This window comes from Gorilla gorilla, chromosome 16 (assembly GCF_029281585.2).
Source record: "Gorilla gorilla gorilla isolate KB3781 chromosome 16, NHGRI_mGorGor1-v2.1_pri, whole genome shotgun sequence".
NCBI classification, from domain to species: Eukaryota; Metazoa; Chordata; class Mammalia; order Primates; family Hominidae; genus Gorilla; species Gorilla gorilla.
The window spans coordinates 64,933,962-64,950,738 of record NC_073240.2 but is presented as its reverse complement, the minus strand read 5'-3'; the positions used below and the strand labels follow the sequence as shown (position 1 = coordinate 64,950,738).

The 16,777-nt window shown below is 43.7% G+C and overlaps 1 protein-coding gene across 17 annotated transcripts in view; it reads left to right on the top strand.

The window, feature by feature from the left end:
* Window positions 1-16,056, top strand: part of CSNK1G1 (casein kinase 1 gamma 1) — a 180,499-nt gene extending 164,443 nt beyond the window's left edge. For 10 of the 17 annotated variants that reach the window (XM_055362551.2, XM_019010529.4, XM_055362555.2 and 7 more), the window contains 2 exons: window positions 1,344-1,450; window positions 9,807-16,056. In XM_055362551.2, coding sequence (XP_055218526.1) covers window positions 1,344-1,450; window positions 9,807-9,861 — 162 coding nt within the window. In that variant the 3' untranslated portion in view covers window positions 9,862-16,056. Of the gene's footprint in view, window positions 1-366; window positions 618-1,343; window positions 1,451-5,501; window positions 5,526-9,806 lie in introns of those variants that run through there. The other 7 variants (XM_019010527.4, XM_055362558.2, XM_055362547.2 and 4 more) reach the window with 3 other exon arrangements.
* The last annotated feature ends 721 nt before the right edge of the window (window positions 16,057-16,777 follow it).

Genomic DNA, 16,777 nt, shown 5'->3' with positions numbered 1-16,777 from the left:
GTCTCATGCCACTGGGCTAAGCACTTTCTGTGGGTTGTCTGCACAGTAAACACCATTAGGTAAGCAGCATTGTTCTCCCATTTTAGAGATTAGGAAGCTTAGGCATAGACTGAGGATCTTGCCCAAAGACCCACAGCAAATAACTGGTGGAGCTGGGGTTCAAACTTAGGGCTGATTAGGGCAATTTCTACACTATGCTGCTTCCCTTATTTATGCTAGGTATTACACTAGACAGTCTCATACATTTTCTTGTATAATTCTCTCATCAACCTATAAGAAACAATCTCAAATAGATGGAAGTACTTATCCAAGGGCATATGATATCCAAATTGTTTATCCTATTTTGTGTTCTCTCCCATGTTTCAGCCAAGGTCTTTAACAAGCAGAGTGTTTTGTCCAGCAGTGAGGCCCCTTTTCCCACTTCCCAGCACTCACATAAACAGGAATAATGTGCTGGAAATGAAACCAGGTGGCAGAAGCAGCTACACATGCAAGAGAAGCCTGATCGGGTCCACATTAACCAGATGACAGGAGTGAGAGCCTTCACTTACATTTCGGGGACCATCAGTGAGAAGTGGGATGACAGTGAACCTGAAATAAAGATCATTGAAATAAGACTGGCTTTCCAAGGGAGAGTGTTTTTTTTACCATCTTCCCTCTTGTCGGAGAGGATGTGACAATCTTGTTATTTGTAACTTCGAACCAGTGCTCAAAGCCATGAGGAAATTTCTGAAGGAAAGTGTGATTATTTATAGTTTCTGGTACCCACTGTTGACTTCCTTTTTAGAACTTTTTCTTTCAACATCAGCACTAAGTCTATATCATTATAGCATAATAAACTGAGAGAACTAGACTTCACCCATCACATTCAAGGGAGCCAAGTGATTTTACCTTTAGAAGTCAGCCATGCAGTTATTTTTAACTTAACAAAGTAATGTGTGTGTTTTTGCAATATGAAAGAATCTGTGTTTAGAACAAATTTTCCTCATGGAAATTCACAGATATTAACTCTAAACCTTGGTTAAGTCATTTGTTAGTGTTTCCATCTGTAAAATGACCTATTTCATAAGATTTTTGTAAGGATTAGATTTACACACACAATGTAGCAGAGTGTCAGACACGGAGCAGGCACTCAGTATGTAAGTTATTATCATCATTATATGATTACATCATTGATATTAGTGTTCTCGCATGATATGGGCCTGGAAACCTTCCCTAAATTGATCCCTTAACCCAGGAAAACAAACATTCCAGACACTGCCTGTTTAGCGACCCTGTCTGGCGCTGGCAAGAGATTTCTGTTGCCATGGTGCCTGTCACACACTTCTGTCTTTCTGTTTCAGGTGGTTAGCTCAACCAATGGAGAGCTGAATGTTGATGATCCCACGGGAGCCCACTCCAATGCACCAATCACAGCTCATGCCGAGGTGGAGGTAGTGGAGGAAGCTAAGTACGTACATCTTTCAAGGGGGCTCTTAAGTCATGGGTTGAAAAATCTTTTCTGTCTCTTCCTCTCTGTGTGCTGCTCGTCTCAGACGGGATTTCTCATGCTTGTAACCACAGCTTTCTTCCTTAACTGTTTTAATTTTTGCATGGTACCTTAAGGCTGCTACTGCCCTTCTTTAGCTGTGATTTCGGGGAAGACAGTCACATTTTTCTAGTTCACATGAAAAAGACATAGTGAACCGAAAGAATCATGTTATCAGGGCTACAGTGGATAGTAGCCATGAGCTTCTTGGGGCTGTGGAGCTTCTTGCTCTATATGGGATATAGAGAAAAATCTGCTGTTAAACCATGGGCCATGCTGAATAGCATTCGATTTCTGATTGTGGGCTAGCAACTGGATGTACAATCATGGAACAAGGAGTTCAGGGCCATTTTGTTCACTCTCAAATGATTCTGGCTTCAGAGAGACTAAGTCAGGCAAGAAAAATATTATAGTCTGCATCTGTGAATGAGAGTGTGGGAAAAGAATGGAAGTCATACTCATCTCAGGAGGGTAAGGAGGTTGCCCCACACCCTTTTCTGCTTCTCTTGCATGTGTATGTCTTGCCCCACCCATACCACCAGCCCCTTGGTGCGCTGCATGGTCTGTGTTTAAACTCTTAAAATCTGGGGTGGAAGGTGAGATAACTGCCAATTCTGCTGCAAAAGCAGCATTTCTACCACTTTTTTCCCCATCCCAAATTTAGATCCAGATTTAGACTTCAAGAAGATACCAGGTAGGGAGAGATAGAGACACCATGAGTCAGTAACTGCTGCTATCCCTGATATGGAGGACCTTTCTTGTGAGCCCTTTGAGAACCTTCAGGATATCCCAGGGTGTTGTTTTCTGAAGCAGACAATGTATTTATAGTGATATTGTACCTAAGTAGTCTCATGAGCCCCCAGGTAGCTTAATACAAGCCAGAACACTCTTATACCTCTAAATGTAAGTTAGTGAGATGCCACTGAGACCTGCATTCTTCCACCTTCCAGATGTACTTTGTATTGTTGTCTTTCCTGCCTATTCCCCTGGTCTCCTGCCCATCTTTTTTATTTATTTATTTTTTGAGACAGGGTCTCTCTCTGTTGCCAAAGCTGGAGTGCAGTGGCACGATCATGGCTAACTGCAGCCTCTATTCCCCAAGCTCAAGTGAGCCTCCTGCCTCAGTCTCCCAAAGTCATGAAATTACAGGCATGAACCACCGTGCCCAGCCCTGCCAGTCAATTTGATGAACTCATTTTACCTTCAAGAAGTCCTTTCTAGCCAGGTGTGGTGGTTCATGCCTGTAATCTTAGCACTTTGGGAGGCTGAGGCAGGAGGATCACTTGAGTCTAGGGGTTTGAGACCAGCCTGGGCAACATAATGAGACCCCAACTCTATAAAAAAATTAAAAATTAGTTGGGCATGGTGGTATGCACCTGTAGTCCTAGGTACTTGGAAGGTTCAGGCTGCAGTGAGCTATGGTCATGTCACTGTACTCCAATCTGGGTGACAGGTGCGACCCTGTCACACACACAAAAAAAAGTTTTTGGCCAGGTGCAGTGGCTCACATGTGTAATCCCAGCACTTTGGGAAGCTGAGGCAGGAGGATCACAAGGTCAAGAGATTGAGACCATCCTGGCCAACATGGTGAAACCCTGTCTCTACTAAAAATATAAAAATTAGCTGGGTGTGGTGGCATGCGTCTGTAGTCCCAGCTACTCAGGAGGCTGAGGCAGGAGAATCGCTTGAACCCAGGAGGCAGGGGTTGTGGTGAGTCGAGATTGTGCCACCGCACTCCATCCTGGCGACAGAGCGAGACTCCATCTCAAAAAAAAAAAAAAAAAAAAAGAAAATTTTTGCTTGGAAAACCAGGGCTTGAGGATTCCTACCCAATACATCAAAAGTAAATGAGGATGACTTGACTGTCTTTTGTTGAGCCCCTGCTAACTGTAGGCAGCTTCAGAGCTCTTCTCCCAGCTTGTATAAGGCACTGATATATAAGGGGGTGAGGGTTATGCTGGTTATGCCAGGAAAAGGCCATTTTAATAAGGAAACATGCTCCTATTCTCAGGGACTTTGGAGATATTAATGGTACTCACAGTTTTTCGATTTCCATACAAAATTACATTATCTTAAATAAACAATATGTTACTCCCACCCTCTGGGCTCTCAACTGGCTGCACTTTGGAGTCATTTGGGGCATGGTAGAAAATACAAATGTCTGAGTCTGGCCTCAGGCATTCTGATTTAATTTATTGAAATGTAGCCTGAGCATCAGGAATTTTAAAAGTTCAGGTCATTCTAACATGTAGCCAATGTTGAGAACCACTGTACCAAGCGTGGTCTGATCCAAACATTGTCAGAGCTTGAAGGATGGCCGTACCTGTTCCCAGCTCCCACCCCATTCTCAATTCACCTTTGTGGCTATTACTTTGAAGGCTAGAAGTTTAGCTTTGGATTTAATAGTATACTCTGAATGCAGTAATCAAATGGGCTTTAGTTTTATGTTATGCCCTATACAGGTTTATCTTTTGAACCCATTCATCTCATCTCATTTTGGTAAATGTGTATACTAATTGTGTATGTGAGTGTGGTATTTGTGTTCTGTGTGTAAGATATGGGCTCATTCACACAGAGATTTCAATCTGGTGTATTCTGTATTGGTATAATCTAACCTCTAGAATGTAAGGAGAGTTTAAAGTCTTGTCATTTAGCAAAAAGGACAAATGTGCCTCTTTGCCACCAGCTTCAGGTTTGGACCTTCTAAAAGATGTAGAAAGCATAGGGGAGCAATTATATTTGACCAGATGTCATCCCGAAGCTCATGGCTTAGGGCATTTAGTGATTTCATGGGCTATCAATCCATCTTGCCCAGAGAACTGTCAGGGCCCAGCCATGTGTTATTTTTCTTGGCCTTTGTGTGTGGGGGCAAGGAAAGGGTAGCCCTGTGTCCACCTGGTTGATCATTTTCATGGGAAGAAGTCACAGCTAGAGAAGCACGAGGTGTTCCAAACAGCCCCTCATTGCACGCAGCTGTGATGCCATTTGTTCATGCAGCCTGCTTGTGGGGTAGAGGGGGATGATGCTTATATTGAGACACACCTCAGTACTGGGGAAACTCACTTTCAGGCTTTTGATTTTGGGTTCCTCACCCAGCTTGTTTAGTGTAAAGGTGGAAAGAAATAACAGGGTCTTAGGTTTTGTTCTGTGTACAAAATGAACATGTGAATTCCCTTTTTCTCTAGCTCCAGGACATATGTCCTTGTTTATGGTTTAAAGGGTGGTGAGGGCCGGCAGCTTTTTGGTTGATTTTTGTTACAGTAAGAATACAGGAATTTTTGGTTATCCAGACTTTAGCTATAATTTAACAAATGTGAACCTCATTTCTCCTGAGCATTAACAAGAGTAGAATTTAGGTCCTTCTCTGGTAGTTATACCTTAATACAGAGCAGTGACCCTCCTCCCTCTGATTCATCTTCTAATAAGATAAAGTAAGTGTCGCTTAAACCTTTTCTCCCTCTCTAGAGGAAGAGCTAACTGCTAGCTGCTTTGATCAGGCATGTTGGACTTGCACAAAGGCTAGGGACTTTCTTTTTCCCTCAAAATATTTGAGAGGCTAGCTTAATATTGCACAGTAAGACTTCATATGGGAACCAAAATGGTTCACCCCTGGTGCTTGATTGAGTTCTTACAGGCAAGGTCATTTGCTCTTTCCCCTGCTGCGTTCCTAGAAGTTGCCCAGGAAAGCCCACCCTGGAGCTCCCACCAACTCTTTCTGTTTTGCCTTACCCCTGAGATCCAGCTCCCACCTTGATGCTTCCGTCAGGCTCCTGTCCGAACCCTCCACTTTAACGTGGGGACCAAGTGGCCTGGGCCTACTCACCCTACCTTGACAGAAGAAGAAACTAAACACAGACACATACTGCATGTTTGCATGGCTCACAGGGAGTCGCTTCCATTTCACCTCTGTGGACTAATATCTCTCTCTTTCTCTCTCTTCCTTTCTGTGTTTTTCTCTTTATATACTCTGTAGCTGCCTGAAAATGCTCAACCTGTGGTGAGTCCCTCTCTCCAGTCCATTGCAAGGGGAGTGGACCAGACTAGGCTGGGACTGGCAAAGCCAAACAAAATGCCTTAGGAACATTAAATAGCTTCCATAGGACTCCTTGTGCCATAACCACCCTGACTGGGGATCTAGATCCATAAGGTGGGGATGGGGCAGGCCTGTACCCAGGAATTAATCTAGTCCTTCTTTCAAACCCACCTTGTCGCTGTCTCCTCCTGCCATAACAGTATCCCACAGTATCCAAAATTATCTATTTTTAGCTGAGTAAATTTTCTCCCAAATTAATACAACCAGATATGGAGAGGGACAGAGGTAAAAGGGCAAGATTACTGTATCAGTTTTTATGTAGCAGTTGTGTTTACTCACAGCCGCAAGGATAGTGAGTTGTTGCTGGATAATCTCTCATTCTGCAATGTGGTCTCTAACCTGGAAATTGGCTGCTTTGGGAAAATCTGACTTTTTGATTCAGCTGGCTCTTCCCTCTGTAGAGTAGCAACCTCAAAAAAGGGGGAGCTCCTTCAGGGAGAGGTGGATGTTTTGTTGTTGTTGTTTTGAGAGTTGTTTTGTTTTTGTTTATTGTCTTTTTCTGTATTCCTATGTGAGAGTTTAGTAGGCCAAGGACTGACTCAGCTAATTGATATATTGGAGCCTGTCTTTTCCACTCATGGAAAAGGTTTCTGGAATGTATTTTTAGGAATAACATGGAGTTTATGGAAGGAGAAGCCCTCAAGAATCCATGTGTGGTGAGGAACATTCTTGCTACAAGACATAGCCCCTTCCCCTGCTCTCTTGCCTGTGACCTTCCAGGTACTCCTGAACTTGTTGGTCTGTTGCAGTCTGGAATTGTAACTCTCCCACATTGTCCGCATGCATAAAGTCATGCTCTATATGGAGGTAACAGCCTGCTAGTTTCATGACTGCCATGTTTCTATTTGTCTTCAGTGACTGGGTTGGGCACTGGTTTCTGAACCCTAACTATCTAAGCCAGATTGCCTACAGGGGCTTCCTCAGGGACAGGAATGTATTAAAGAAAACAACTGGGTTTTGTGGAGGTCAGATTTATCGTCTTAGGGGATCAAAGAATACCTTTGGCTATTTGTTTTGCAAACATGTGTCTGTGTAATCCGACATTGTGGTGGTCTGTTTTTTCCTGTGAGGTGTCAGTCACATGATCCTTACTGCAGATACCTGAGGGCCTGCTATATGCTTATCCAACCCTGTGCTTGGAACTCTAGTGGGGTGGGGGGGGGGGGTTACAAAATTTGTCCCAAAGAGCTTGGGTACCATCTAGCTGAAGAGATCAGACATACACATGAAAGGATAAGGAGTTCTGCAGGACATTGAGATTATTGCCCTTGAGAGGCTGAGGGGCCAAGAGGTCACCATGGACAGGATGGTCAAAGAAGTCCTTGTAAACACTGTAGGACTTGAGTTAAGTATTAGAAGAAAGGAAGAATGTACACATATGGCAGAGAAAAGGAACATAGCAAGGGAATAGCTGAAGAGAGAGGGCCAGGACCTAGTAAGAATGCCATATGGAAAAGGTAGTGGGTCAGAGGCCTGGGGTAAGAGCACTAGATGGCTTGAGAGTAGGGAGATTTGGATCGATTTTGACTCCAGCATGTTGAGAACTTCTTGTCATCTAAACAGTCAAAGAATCAACTGAAAGGAAACCTAAGCCATGAGGGGTCCACCACCTGCCTTCATTCTCTTCTGAGAGGAACACATCTGAAAGTCAATCAGTGGACTTGGTCTAGAGTCTGACCCAGTTTAATAGATCCTGTTGCTAGTAGTCACCACAGACACCAAAGAGTTGAAGAACAGATTGTGGGGCCTGCTTTCTTGTAGGTAGAATCATTAAAAGCCTTTGCCACTGCTGAAGCTTTAACTACAATAACTAGCAAAGATAAATCCAGGGCTCTAAATTTGAAATATTCCAACTCCTTTGAACCATAGCTCACACTCCCTTTTAGTTAGGTGGGTTCAGCATTGCACATCCAGTTATGATATGCTTCTAAGCAGGCATTAATTCTTATGGCTTGCCTTGGAGGAGGTAAAAGAGAAGTCATTGTACAGTTTGAAATGGACCTAAACAGTATTGTAAACTTTTTTTATTGCTTTCTTAAAAACACAAAATCATCATCTTAGCATCCTCCAAAAAGATTAAGAATAGAAGTTGACTTAAAAGTTAGTAATACCTCTGAAAATCATGATTCAGAAGAAAAGAGGTAAGTCTATTGAAATGGAGATTTAATTTGCCTCTTTTATTATTAATTTCAGGACATTCAACTTGGAAAATGTCCATTTCTAAAGCATACGTATAGAAAAACACTATTTGGGCCGGGCATAGTGGCTTACACCTGTAATCCCAGCACTTTGGGAGGCCGAGGCAGGTGGATCATTTGAGGTCAGGAGTTCCAGACCAGCCCGGCCAACATGGTGAAACCCCGTCTCTACTAAAAATACAAAAATTAGCCGGGTGTGCTGGTGGGCACCAGCTACTCAGGAGGCTGAGGCAGGAGAATCACTTGAGCCCTGTAGGTGGAGGTTGCAGTGAGCAGAGATGGCGCCATTGCACTCCAGCCTGAGCGACAGAGTGAGACTCAGTCTCAAAAAAAAAAAAAAAAAAAAAAAGAAAGAAAAGAAAAGAAAGAAAAACACCAAAAAACACCATTTGTTCTTGAATTCTTATCCAGGGTTTCCACTGAGGATTATTTTTAACAATCAAAAATGTTGGTCACTTTTATTTAAAAGAATTTAGTTTCCAAATACATGTGACACTTTGCTTAGTGATATATTTGCACCCATTAATAGTACCTCACAAATGCCATTGATACTTTCAGAGAAAATCTTTCCAAAGACCCTCTTAAGAAAGTCCTATTTCTAAAATTTTCATGTTTGATTCATTCAGATATGATTAAAGCCCATCATGGTCTGTGTAAATGTTTCTGCATTCTTAGAAACTTTCTCCAGTTTTTTATAACTAGTCCATTGGATGTAGGAATACCAAAGAGTCTAACTAAAAAGAGAGGGAATCTTGGCTACAATGGAATACCTAGGGGTATGGGAAGTAAGTAATAGTCTTTATTTCCATATGAATATTGCTGGCTTTACACCTGCAATAATTAGGCAAGAGACTCAAAGATAGTTTTTTCAGAAAAGTTTTCTTTCAAGGATCTAGCAAGTCTGAGCTATGCTTCCAACTTTACTGCCCTCCATCATCCGGCATCTTTGACTCATCCACCACCTTCTGTCCCTTTTATTCTCATTCCCCACGTGTCAGCTCCCCAGAAAGGACATATCTTGTGCACTTTGCCACAGCACTCATCACCTGCTTCTGGACTGCCTGAGCAAGAGTGATACTTCCTGTTCTAAAGACAGGAGTGAGTAGGGGGGATACTCAGACTTAGGGATGTGCCAGAAACTGTGGCTAGTCCCCAGGAAGCAGAACTTGGAGGACTCATAAAGGAGCCAATCCCACCTCCATCCTAAACAAGGCCAGTTCATAAACCCCATCTGGCACAGCAGCAGTCTCAGGAAGCTAAATTGGGGAGTGCCCTGTATCTCACTCCCTAAATTGGGGAGTGAGAGCATCCTGATGGTCAGCTCTTGGGCTGTGACAGTGGTCCCCTCCAAATGAAAAGGGGAGCTGTACTGATGTCAGGAGATGTGGCTCACAGTCATTATTAGAGTCAGGGCCTCTCCTGCCTACTTCGGTGGGTGAGGACAGAGAGGGGGATGGAGAGAATCCTTAATCCTTCATTGGTAACATCCTGAGATCCTCCTAGAGTTCCAGACATCATACTTATCATGGGATTTGTTTGCCTTATTTTAGCCTCCCTGCCCTCTGGCCAGTGAGTTGCATTAAATAATTGTGCCCTCAGTATCAAGGAGTAGACAATGTAGACTATTTTTATGCAGCCCTGAGGACCCCCAGTCATGACTCTTGATAAGGTGAGGCATCTGGGTTGGGTGCTAAACTATGAGCCTTCTTCATCCTCCTTCCAGTAACGCCTATTTCAGCCCTGCCTAGCCTGCACCATCTTGATAATTAGGTAGGATGACTGCAGATTGAAATCAAGCAGCTATTTCCTTTGGCTTTTCTGGCAGACACTGCCCACTGCCTCCAGTGCGTGCACTGTAGATGGTGGGTGGTCCCTATGGGTGGGTGCTAGGGGGAAAATTCCACCCCTGCAGTAAGCAGAAGCAGGCAGAAGTCTGCTGGAAGCTGCAGGCCTCCCGCACTGACTTGCAATGTTCCTTGTGCTCCAGGTGCTGCTGTTTCTTTAAGAGGAAAAGGAAGAAGACTGCTCAGCGCCACAAGTGACCAGTGCCTCCCAGGAGTCCTCAGGCCCTGGGGACTCTGACTCAATTGTACCTGCAGCTCCTGCCATTTCTCATTGGAAGGGACTCCTCTTTGGGGGAGGGTGGATATCCAAACCAAAAAGAAGAAAACAGATGCCCCCAGAAGGGGCCAGTGCGGGCAGCCAGGGCCTAGTGGGTCATTGGCCATCTCCGCCTGCCTAAGGCTCTGAGCAGGTCCCAGAGCTGCTGTTCCTCCACTGCTTGCCCACAGAGCTGCCTGGTTGACTCTCCTTCCCATTGTTTACAGTGAAGGTGTCATTCACAAAAACTCAAGGACTACTATTCTCCTTCTTCCCCTTAGTTTACTCCTGGTTTTTACCCCACCCTCAACCCTCTCCAGCATAAAACCTAGTGAGCTAAAGGCTTTGTCTGCAGAAGGAGATCAAGAGGCTGCGGGTAAGGCCAAGAAGGTAGGAGGAAAATGGCAGACCTGGGCTGGAGAAGAACCTTCTCCGTATCCCAGGTGTGCCTGGCAGTATGGTTTCCTCTTCCTCTGTGCCTGTGCAGCATTCATCCCAGCTGGCCTTGGGGTTCACGTTCCTTCCCTCCCTCCTGTGAAGTTACACTGTAGGACACAAGCTGTGAGCAATCTGCAGTCTACTGTCCCTGTGTGTTGGCGTTCTTAGCTTTTTTGACAAACTCTTTTCTCCAGGTAGTAGGACAATGAAAATTGTTCTAAGCAAAGGAAAGAAAACTGACTTTGTTGCACTTTTAGTTTTTTTTAAAAAAAACAAAATCAAAAACATGGCAGATGCATATTGTGTCTGGTTATATTGGGGGTTTTACTTTTACCTGTTTTGAGGGGGATGGGGCCGGCCAAGCCATTCAGAGAGAACATGGGTCCAGAGGACATTCTCAGTGGAAAGAGTTTGATCTGCAGCACCCAGAAGAGAAGCCAAACTCGGTGTCATTCTGAGTGAACACTCAGGTTGGCAAGAAAACATACTTGAATTTTCATTCATCTTCTCAGCAGCTGAAGAATGTCCCTACCAGAGCATCTTGACCTAATCAGCTTACAGTTTGAAAACCTAGCTCTCCAGAACATGAGATGAGCCAGCCGAGCCAGACTGTGACCAGGAAACAGCTCATCCCAGAGAAGGAGATGCTTAACAAAAAAAAAATTGAAATTGTTTCCTATGCTGCCAGGGACTTCCAACTAGATAGCCATGTGACGTCCTGGTGGCTTGGGGGAAAAATTAGTGATGAAACAGCCACCACCATATTGCCATTAGTGGAAAAAAAGAGGACAGTGAACCTGCCTTCCACCTGCCAGAGGGACCTCAGGGTGTGGCATTATAGGGCCAGGAAAAGAAAATCGGTGTATCCTATCTGCCCCAATAGCTGAGCTGTAGCATTTGGGCTGGCCTGCCTTATCAGAAACCAAGCTTATGAAGATCTTCTCCCAGCAGGTCCATAGCAGTAGGCTTAGGATGCAGTATATGGGGCCGCATTTAAAAGGAGGGAAAGATTGTTTGGTGCTGGAACATTCCAGGGAAAAGGAGACTGGAATGAAAGGTCTGAAATTATCTTCTCAATTGGACTTCTTCCAGAAAGGTGGCCGTGCCTCTAAGCATGTTTTTCCCAGTATGCCCTAGGCCTCCCCCCATGGTGTTTTCATATGAGGTACTACTGTGAAGGATCTTGGTTCCTCATTCACTGTTTGACAAGTCTTTCATGTGTGGAGTTACTCTTCTCATGCCCAATTTTCATTTGAGTTTAGTGGCTTAACCAAACAATGACTCCTCATTCCAGCGGTGACAGAAGAGAAAGGGTCATTTACATCAGGAAAGAGGTCTTGTATCTGGGAGTAGAGAGCTAACCATGGAGCACAGTGGCTGGTGGGTGACTTAGTCTGATGGTTTGTGGACCATAGAAGTCTTCACCTCTGGTTTGAGGTGCAGGGCTGTCTTTTGGACTGGAGGGTGTGGGGATATTTTCTGATAGTTGCCATTTCTTGAAAAATTCCCTTGATGTACCTTACACAGAGCAGAAATAACATTAACATGGATCAGAGGTACTGGGCTTCATCTGTTCCATTGGACCTTGGCTAGGGAATATCATTTCACTGGCATCAAACCTGCTTAGCTTATGAAAAGATGGTAATATGTCATTTCTATAAATGTTTCTATATATGAAACATAGAGTGGCAGGGAGATGCAATATCACACCCCTTCCCCACAAGGACTGTGAATATTGGGATTTATGTCCTTGCCATTACCTAGTGGTTACAGCCCTATCACTAAAATTTACATCGTTTCTCAGTTGGGATTTGGGCATTGCTAACTTACTGTATAGAAAGTTTAACTTTTCCTCACCCCTGTATAGAAAATGCCTTGCCTCTCAAGAGAGGGCAGAGGGGGGGCCAGGTGCAGTGGCTCACACCTGTAATCCCAGCACTTTGGGAGGCCAAGGGAAGTGGATCATGTGAGGTCAAGAGTTCGAGACCAGCCTGGCCAACATGGTGAAACCCCGTCTCTACAAAAAATACAAAAATTAGCTGGGCGTGGTGGCATGCTCCCGTAGTCCCAGCTACTCGGGAGGCTGAGGCAGGAGAATCACTTGAGCCTGGGAGGCAGAAGTTGCAGTGAGCCGAGATCGCACCACTGCACTCCAGCCTGGGCAACAGAGTGAGACTCTGTCTAAAAAGAAAAAAAAAAAGGGCAGAGGGAAATGGTGGGAATGCCTGGAGCATCCTGGCACTCTATACTCTACTGAGTGCCTCTCTTCAGCCCCTCACCCTGCTTCCACACACACACACACACAAAAGCAAAGGCACTGACCAGCTTGGCTGCAGGGCAAGCTGCCTTGCAGCTGGATTTGTGACTTTTTTTTTGTCTTAAAATTTTTACTGGGTCAGTTGTAGGGGACTGTACTTCCTAAGACACTGTTCTCACCTTCCAACCTCACAAATCTCTTACTAGATATTTGGTTTTCATAACAAAGGTAAAGAATCCCAGGTCTCTTTAGCATGCAGAGTAATGGTGATCCCTCCAGGGCCATTGGCGCTTCGAAGTGATCCCAGACCTGGGAGATTCTGGTGGGATCTTCCTTAAAAATAAGCAAAAAACCTGAGTACCCTAGATGCAATTGGCCATTTGTTTCAGCCCCATCAGCAAATAAGGGCTCCCTCCTCAACCCTACTGCTACAGTTCCTTAGCTGTATGCCTCAGCCAGATCCTTGGGGTTAGGGCATGCGCTCGCTGACTGTCCCCACCCATCCACTTGCTCTGTAGTTTCTGAGCTTTCTCCATTTCACAAGTATGGTGCCTAACGATCTTTTTCTTTAGGATTGATGCAATTGTTTTTCCTGAAAGCTAACTCAGCATCTATTCATAAAAACCCTTAATAGTATACATTAGGAGTTTTCCCAAGCTCTACAGTCCCTCAGACATTGCATCCTAAACAGATTTGAGGCACACAGGCCAAGACTCCACCAAGGCATAAATGGTCCCCCCTACTCCCTTTTGACCAGGGTATCACTTGTGTCTCTGCAGTAAGAGTTGGTCAAGTTGCTCTACGCACCTTGGTGCTTTCCAGAGATCTCACTCCAGACTGCCCCCAAGGGTGGATAGAGTATCCTGACAGCCAGTATGCACTCATGACTGCCTTATTTAACATTCTTCTGCTATTATGGAGCCTGTCTGGCAATAAACAGGGTCTAGGAAGGTACAAGATTAGCTTCCAGTTAAAATCCCATTTTATATTGGAATGCATGAACTACAGATGACAGCAGAGATCCTGAGGTTTCTAGACATGTTGATTGTCTCTTTTTTCTAAATGAACTCCAAGTACTTAGAAAACAGTCCCTGTCCATTAGCCAGAAAAGGTGACCATCACCCCTAAAATAATTTCCAAACTTAGTTCAGTGGGAAGATATGCTGGTAGTGCATATTCAGTGTTGATTTTCAGTGCTAGTAACCACTTTTAATGCCAGAAATACGTAACAATGATAATGTAACGTCAAAGTGGTTACTAAAGATTATAGCCTTAACTTTTTTATGTAAAAGATAAAATCCATTCCTCCTCCCAGTGAGCAAGCATGGCTTGCATTTCTCAAAAATGAGAACTTCCATGGCAGCCAAGAAAACGTCTTCTCAGAGGAACTTAAGTTTGATGCATCTCCCAAGCCCACATGCCTCCTGTGTCCCAGCCACCTCTTCCATTTCACATTTAAACCAGCTCTCCATTCCCATTGAGTTGCCCTAACAACATTGTCTCCAGTGTCAGAACCATATTAGGGTTCGTTTCTCAGATTGGGAGCCTGCAACACCATACAGCCAACATTGCCTTTGCCACGCCACTGCCACCATCCCCACCATTGCCCTATGGTGGGCAGATGAATTCCAGAAACCCTCAGGGAGCGAGGATAATTAGGCAACCCATCTGAATTGGCCACGTAAGTGACAGGCACTTATCTCTCGGGTTCTTGCTTTTGCAGACTCCAGGGAAGTCCTGTCTAGAGGTCGATGGCAGAGACTCCTAGTCTTTCCCATGAGGGGTTGATAGGAATCAAATTGGGATTCCTTTGGTTTTGGGTTTTGTTTTTTTGTTGTTTTTGGTTTTCAGTTTGTTTTTTGGTGTATGGGGGGTGATTTTGTTTCTGAATAAGAAAAAGAAGAGGCAACCATGGCCCTTATGTGGGTTTATAAAGTTTTGAGCAATGTTTTAGCCACAAGTAAGGAATCTTGAAAGTCTTTTATCCAGCAAGCAGTCTTAAAAATGTTTTTCCTAACTGCTTTTGCAGGTGACTAAGTACAAAAAATAGTTTTCTCATTGTATTCAAAATAGTGAGTAGGTTCCCTGGATAATAACACAGTGGTAGTTGACATATTTTCTCAAAACACAACCAGAAAACCCACTTCCAGTATTTGTAAATCACCTTTCAAGGGAAAAAGTGAACACGTATTCCTTGTATTTCTAGTTTGATTACCAAGCTTGATGTTACAAAGAAACCTCAGTTCTGCAGACAGAATTTCTTTTATTTTTCTTCTTTTACTCCTCACAATCACTTTCCCAGTGCCATCACCATCTATAAGGTCTCAGAGCAGAGGATTATTCATGGTAATAAGTGGGGGTGTGGTGCAGCCATTCCAGTAACACCCACAAGAGGACAGCTGTTCTGAATGTCCCCACCCACCCCTCTTTCAGTACAGGTGAGACATTTTCAGTTCATGAGCTCCAGACCAAATCCTAGGCCAGCCCTTGCACCAAAAGCCTTTTTTAGAAGGCTTATCAGTCTATTAGGAATGTCTCAGGAAAGATGAGCCATTTCTTTGGGGAGAAATATATTTACAGATGGAAGTGTGTGATTGCGTGTCTGTGTGTGTGTGTGGTGTGTGTGCGCACGTGAGTGCGTGTGTTCATCTATGTGCATTTCACTTCCATAAAGACCCAGCCCAAGCTGCTGGGAACCATGTGTTCCTGAGTATTCTCAGAGGTAAACAAGTGACAAGTGAGCTTCTGAAATTAGTGTCTCAGCAAGCTGGCTTTAGGAATGAGCCCCATTTTATCAAGCAGAGAAAAAAAATAACAGCAGAAAAGATAAAGATAAACCAAAAATATATACCCCCAATGGAAAATAATGTTGATTCAGCAATTCCCATAGGATGTATTACATGCTCTAATTTAATATATTATTATTTATCTGTCTTTGATCTTTGCCCATTGTACTCTTAAAAACATGTTGGGATGTTGATTGTGATTTTTAAACAACTAGATAATGTATAAATCAGCAGTGGAAATCAGTTTTAATGTGTGGATGTGTCTGACTATTGTTAAATGTCTCTTTTTTTACTTTTTTTTTTTTTAGATGTATAATGTTTCATAAACCCTGGCACTGGTCACAAAGCTCAGCTGTGAAAATGAAATTTGTAGTATTTTTAAACATGAATGTCAATTTCAAGTGTATTTGAAATGGTTCCTCCAGGAGAGATATTTGTGCACCATTAGGAAAATCTTCTCTGCAGAGGAAGTAGCCTTCTTTGGAGAAAATGGAAAATGGGTTCTGATATGTGATCTCAGAGTAGCCCATTTCCTAGGGCACCATGGAAAACACAAATGTGATCTTTAAGTATACCTCTTCCCCAGTTTGGGGAGGAAAGGACTCAGTTTGCACCCTTTTTGTATGTAAAATAAAATGTCTTACCTTTCTTGGCTACTTCTGCTTGTTTGGTTGGTTGATTGGTTTGTCTGTTTTTAATCTCCCTCGGCTCATTTGTAATTAACAATCTAGCTAGGACTAACTTTGATGCGATTCAAGACTCCTGTGAACAAAAATAAATGCCTGATAATTTGGCATTCTTGTTTCATTCCTTGGATTAAATATTGTCTTCTCCTGTGAGTCACTTCAAAAATAAATATTGCTGTCTCTCTTCGAGTGCTGAAGAAGAAAATTATTTTTTAATTAAAAAAATAAATATTGGCCAGGCGCAGTGGCTCTCACCTGTAATCCCAGCAACTCTGGGAGGCCAAGGCGGGTGGATCATTTGAGGTCAGGAGTTCGAGGCCAGCCTGGCCAACATGGTGAAACCCTGTCTCTACTAAAAATACAAAATTAGTTGGGCGTGGTGGTGCACACCTGTAATCCCAGCTACTCAGGAGGCTGAGGCAGGCCAATTGCTTGAATCCAGGAGGTGGAGTTTGCAATGAGCCAAGATCGCACCACTGTACTCCAGCATGGACGTCAGAGCAAGACTCCGTCTCAAATAAATAAATATTCCTGGAAGAATTTGGACATTATCACTCATATGTTAGTTCCTGGGTCCCTGTTGTTCTCAGGTGGTAGAACACAGGAAATCAGGATCTGCTCTGTGGAACAACTTTAGTAGCTTTATAATTCTCTACAAATGCGGAATATGTGTCCAGACAGAAGATAGAAC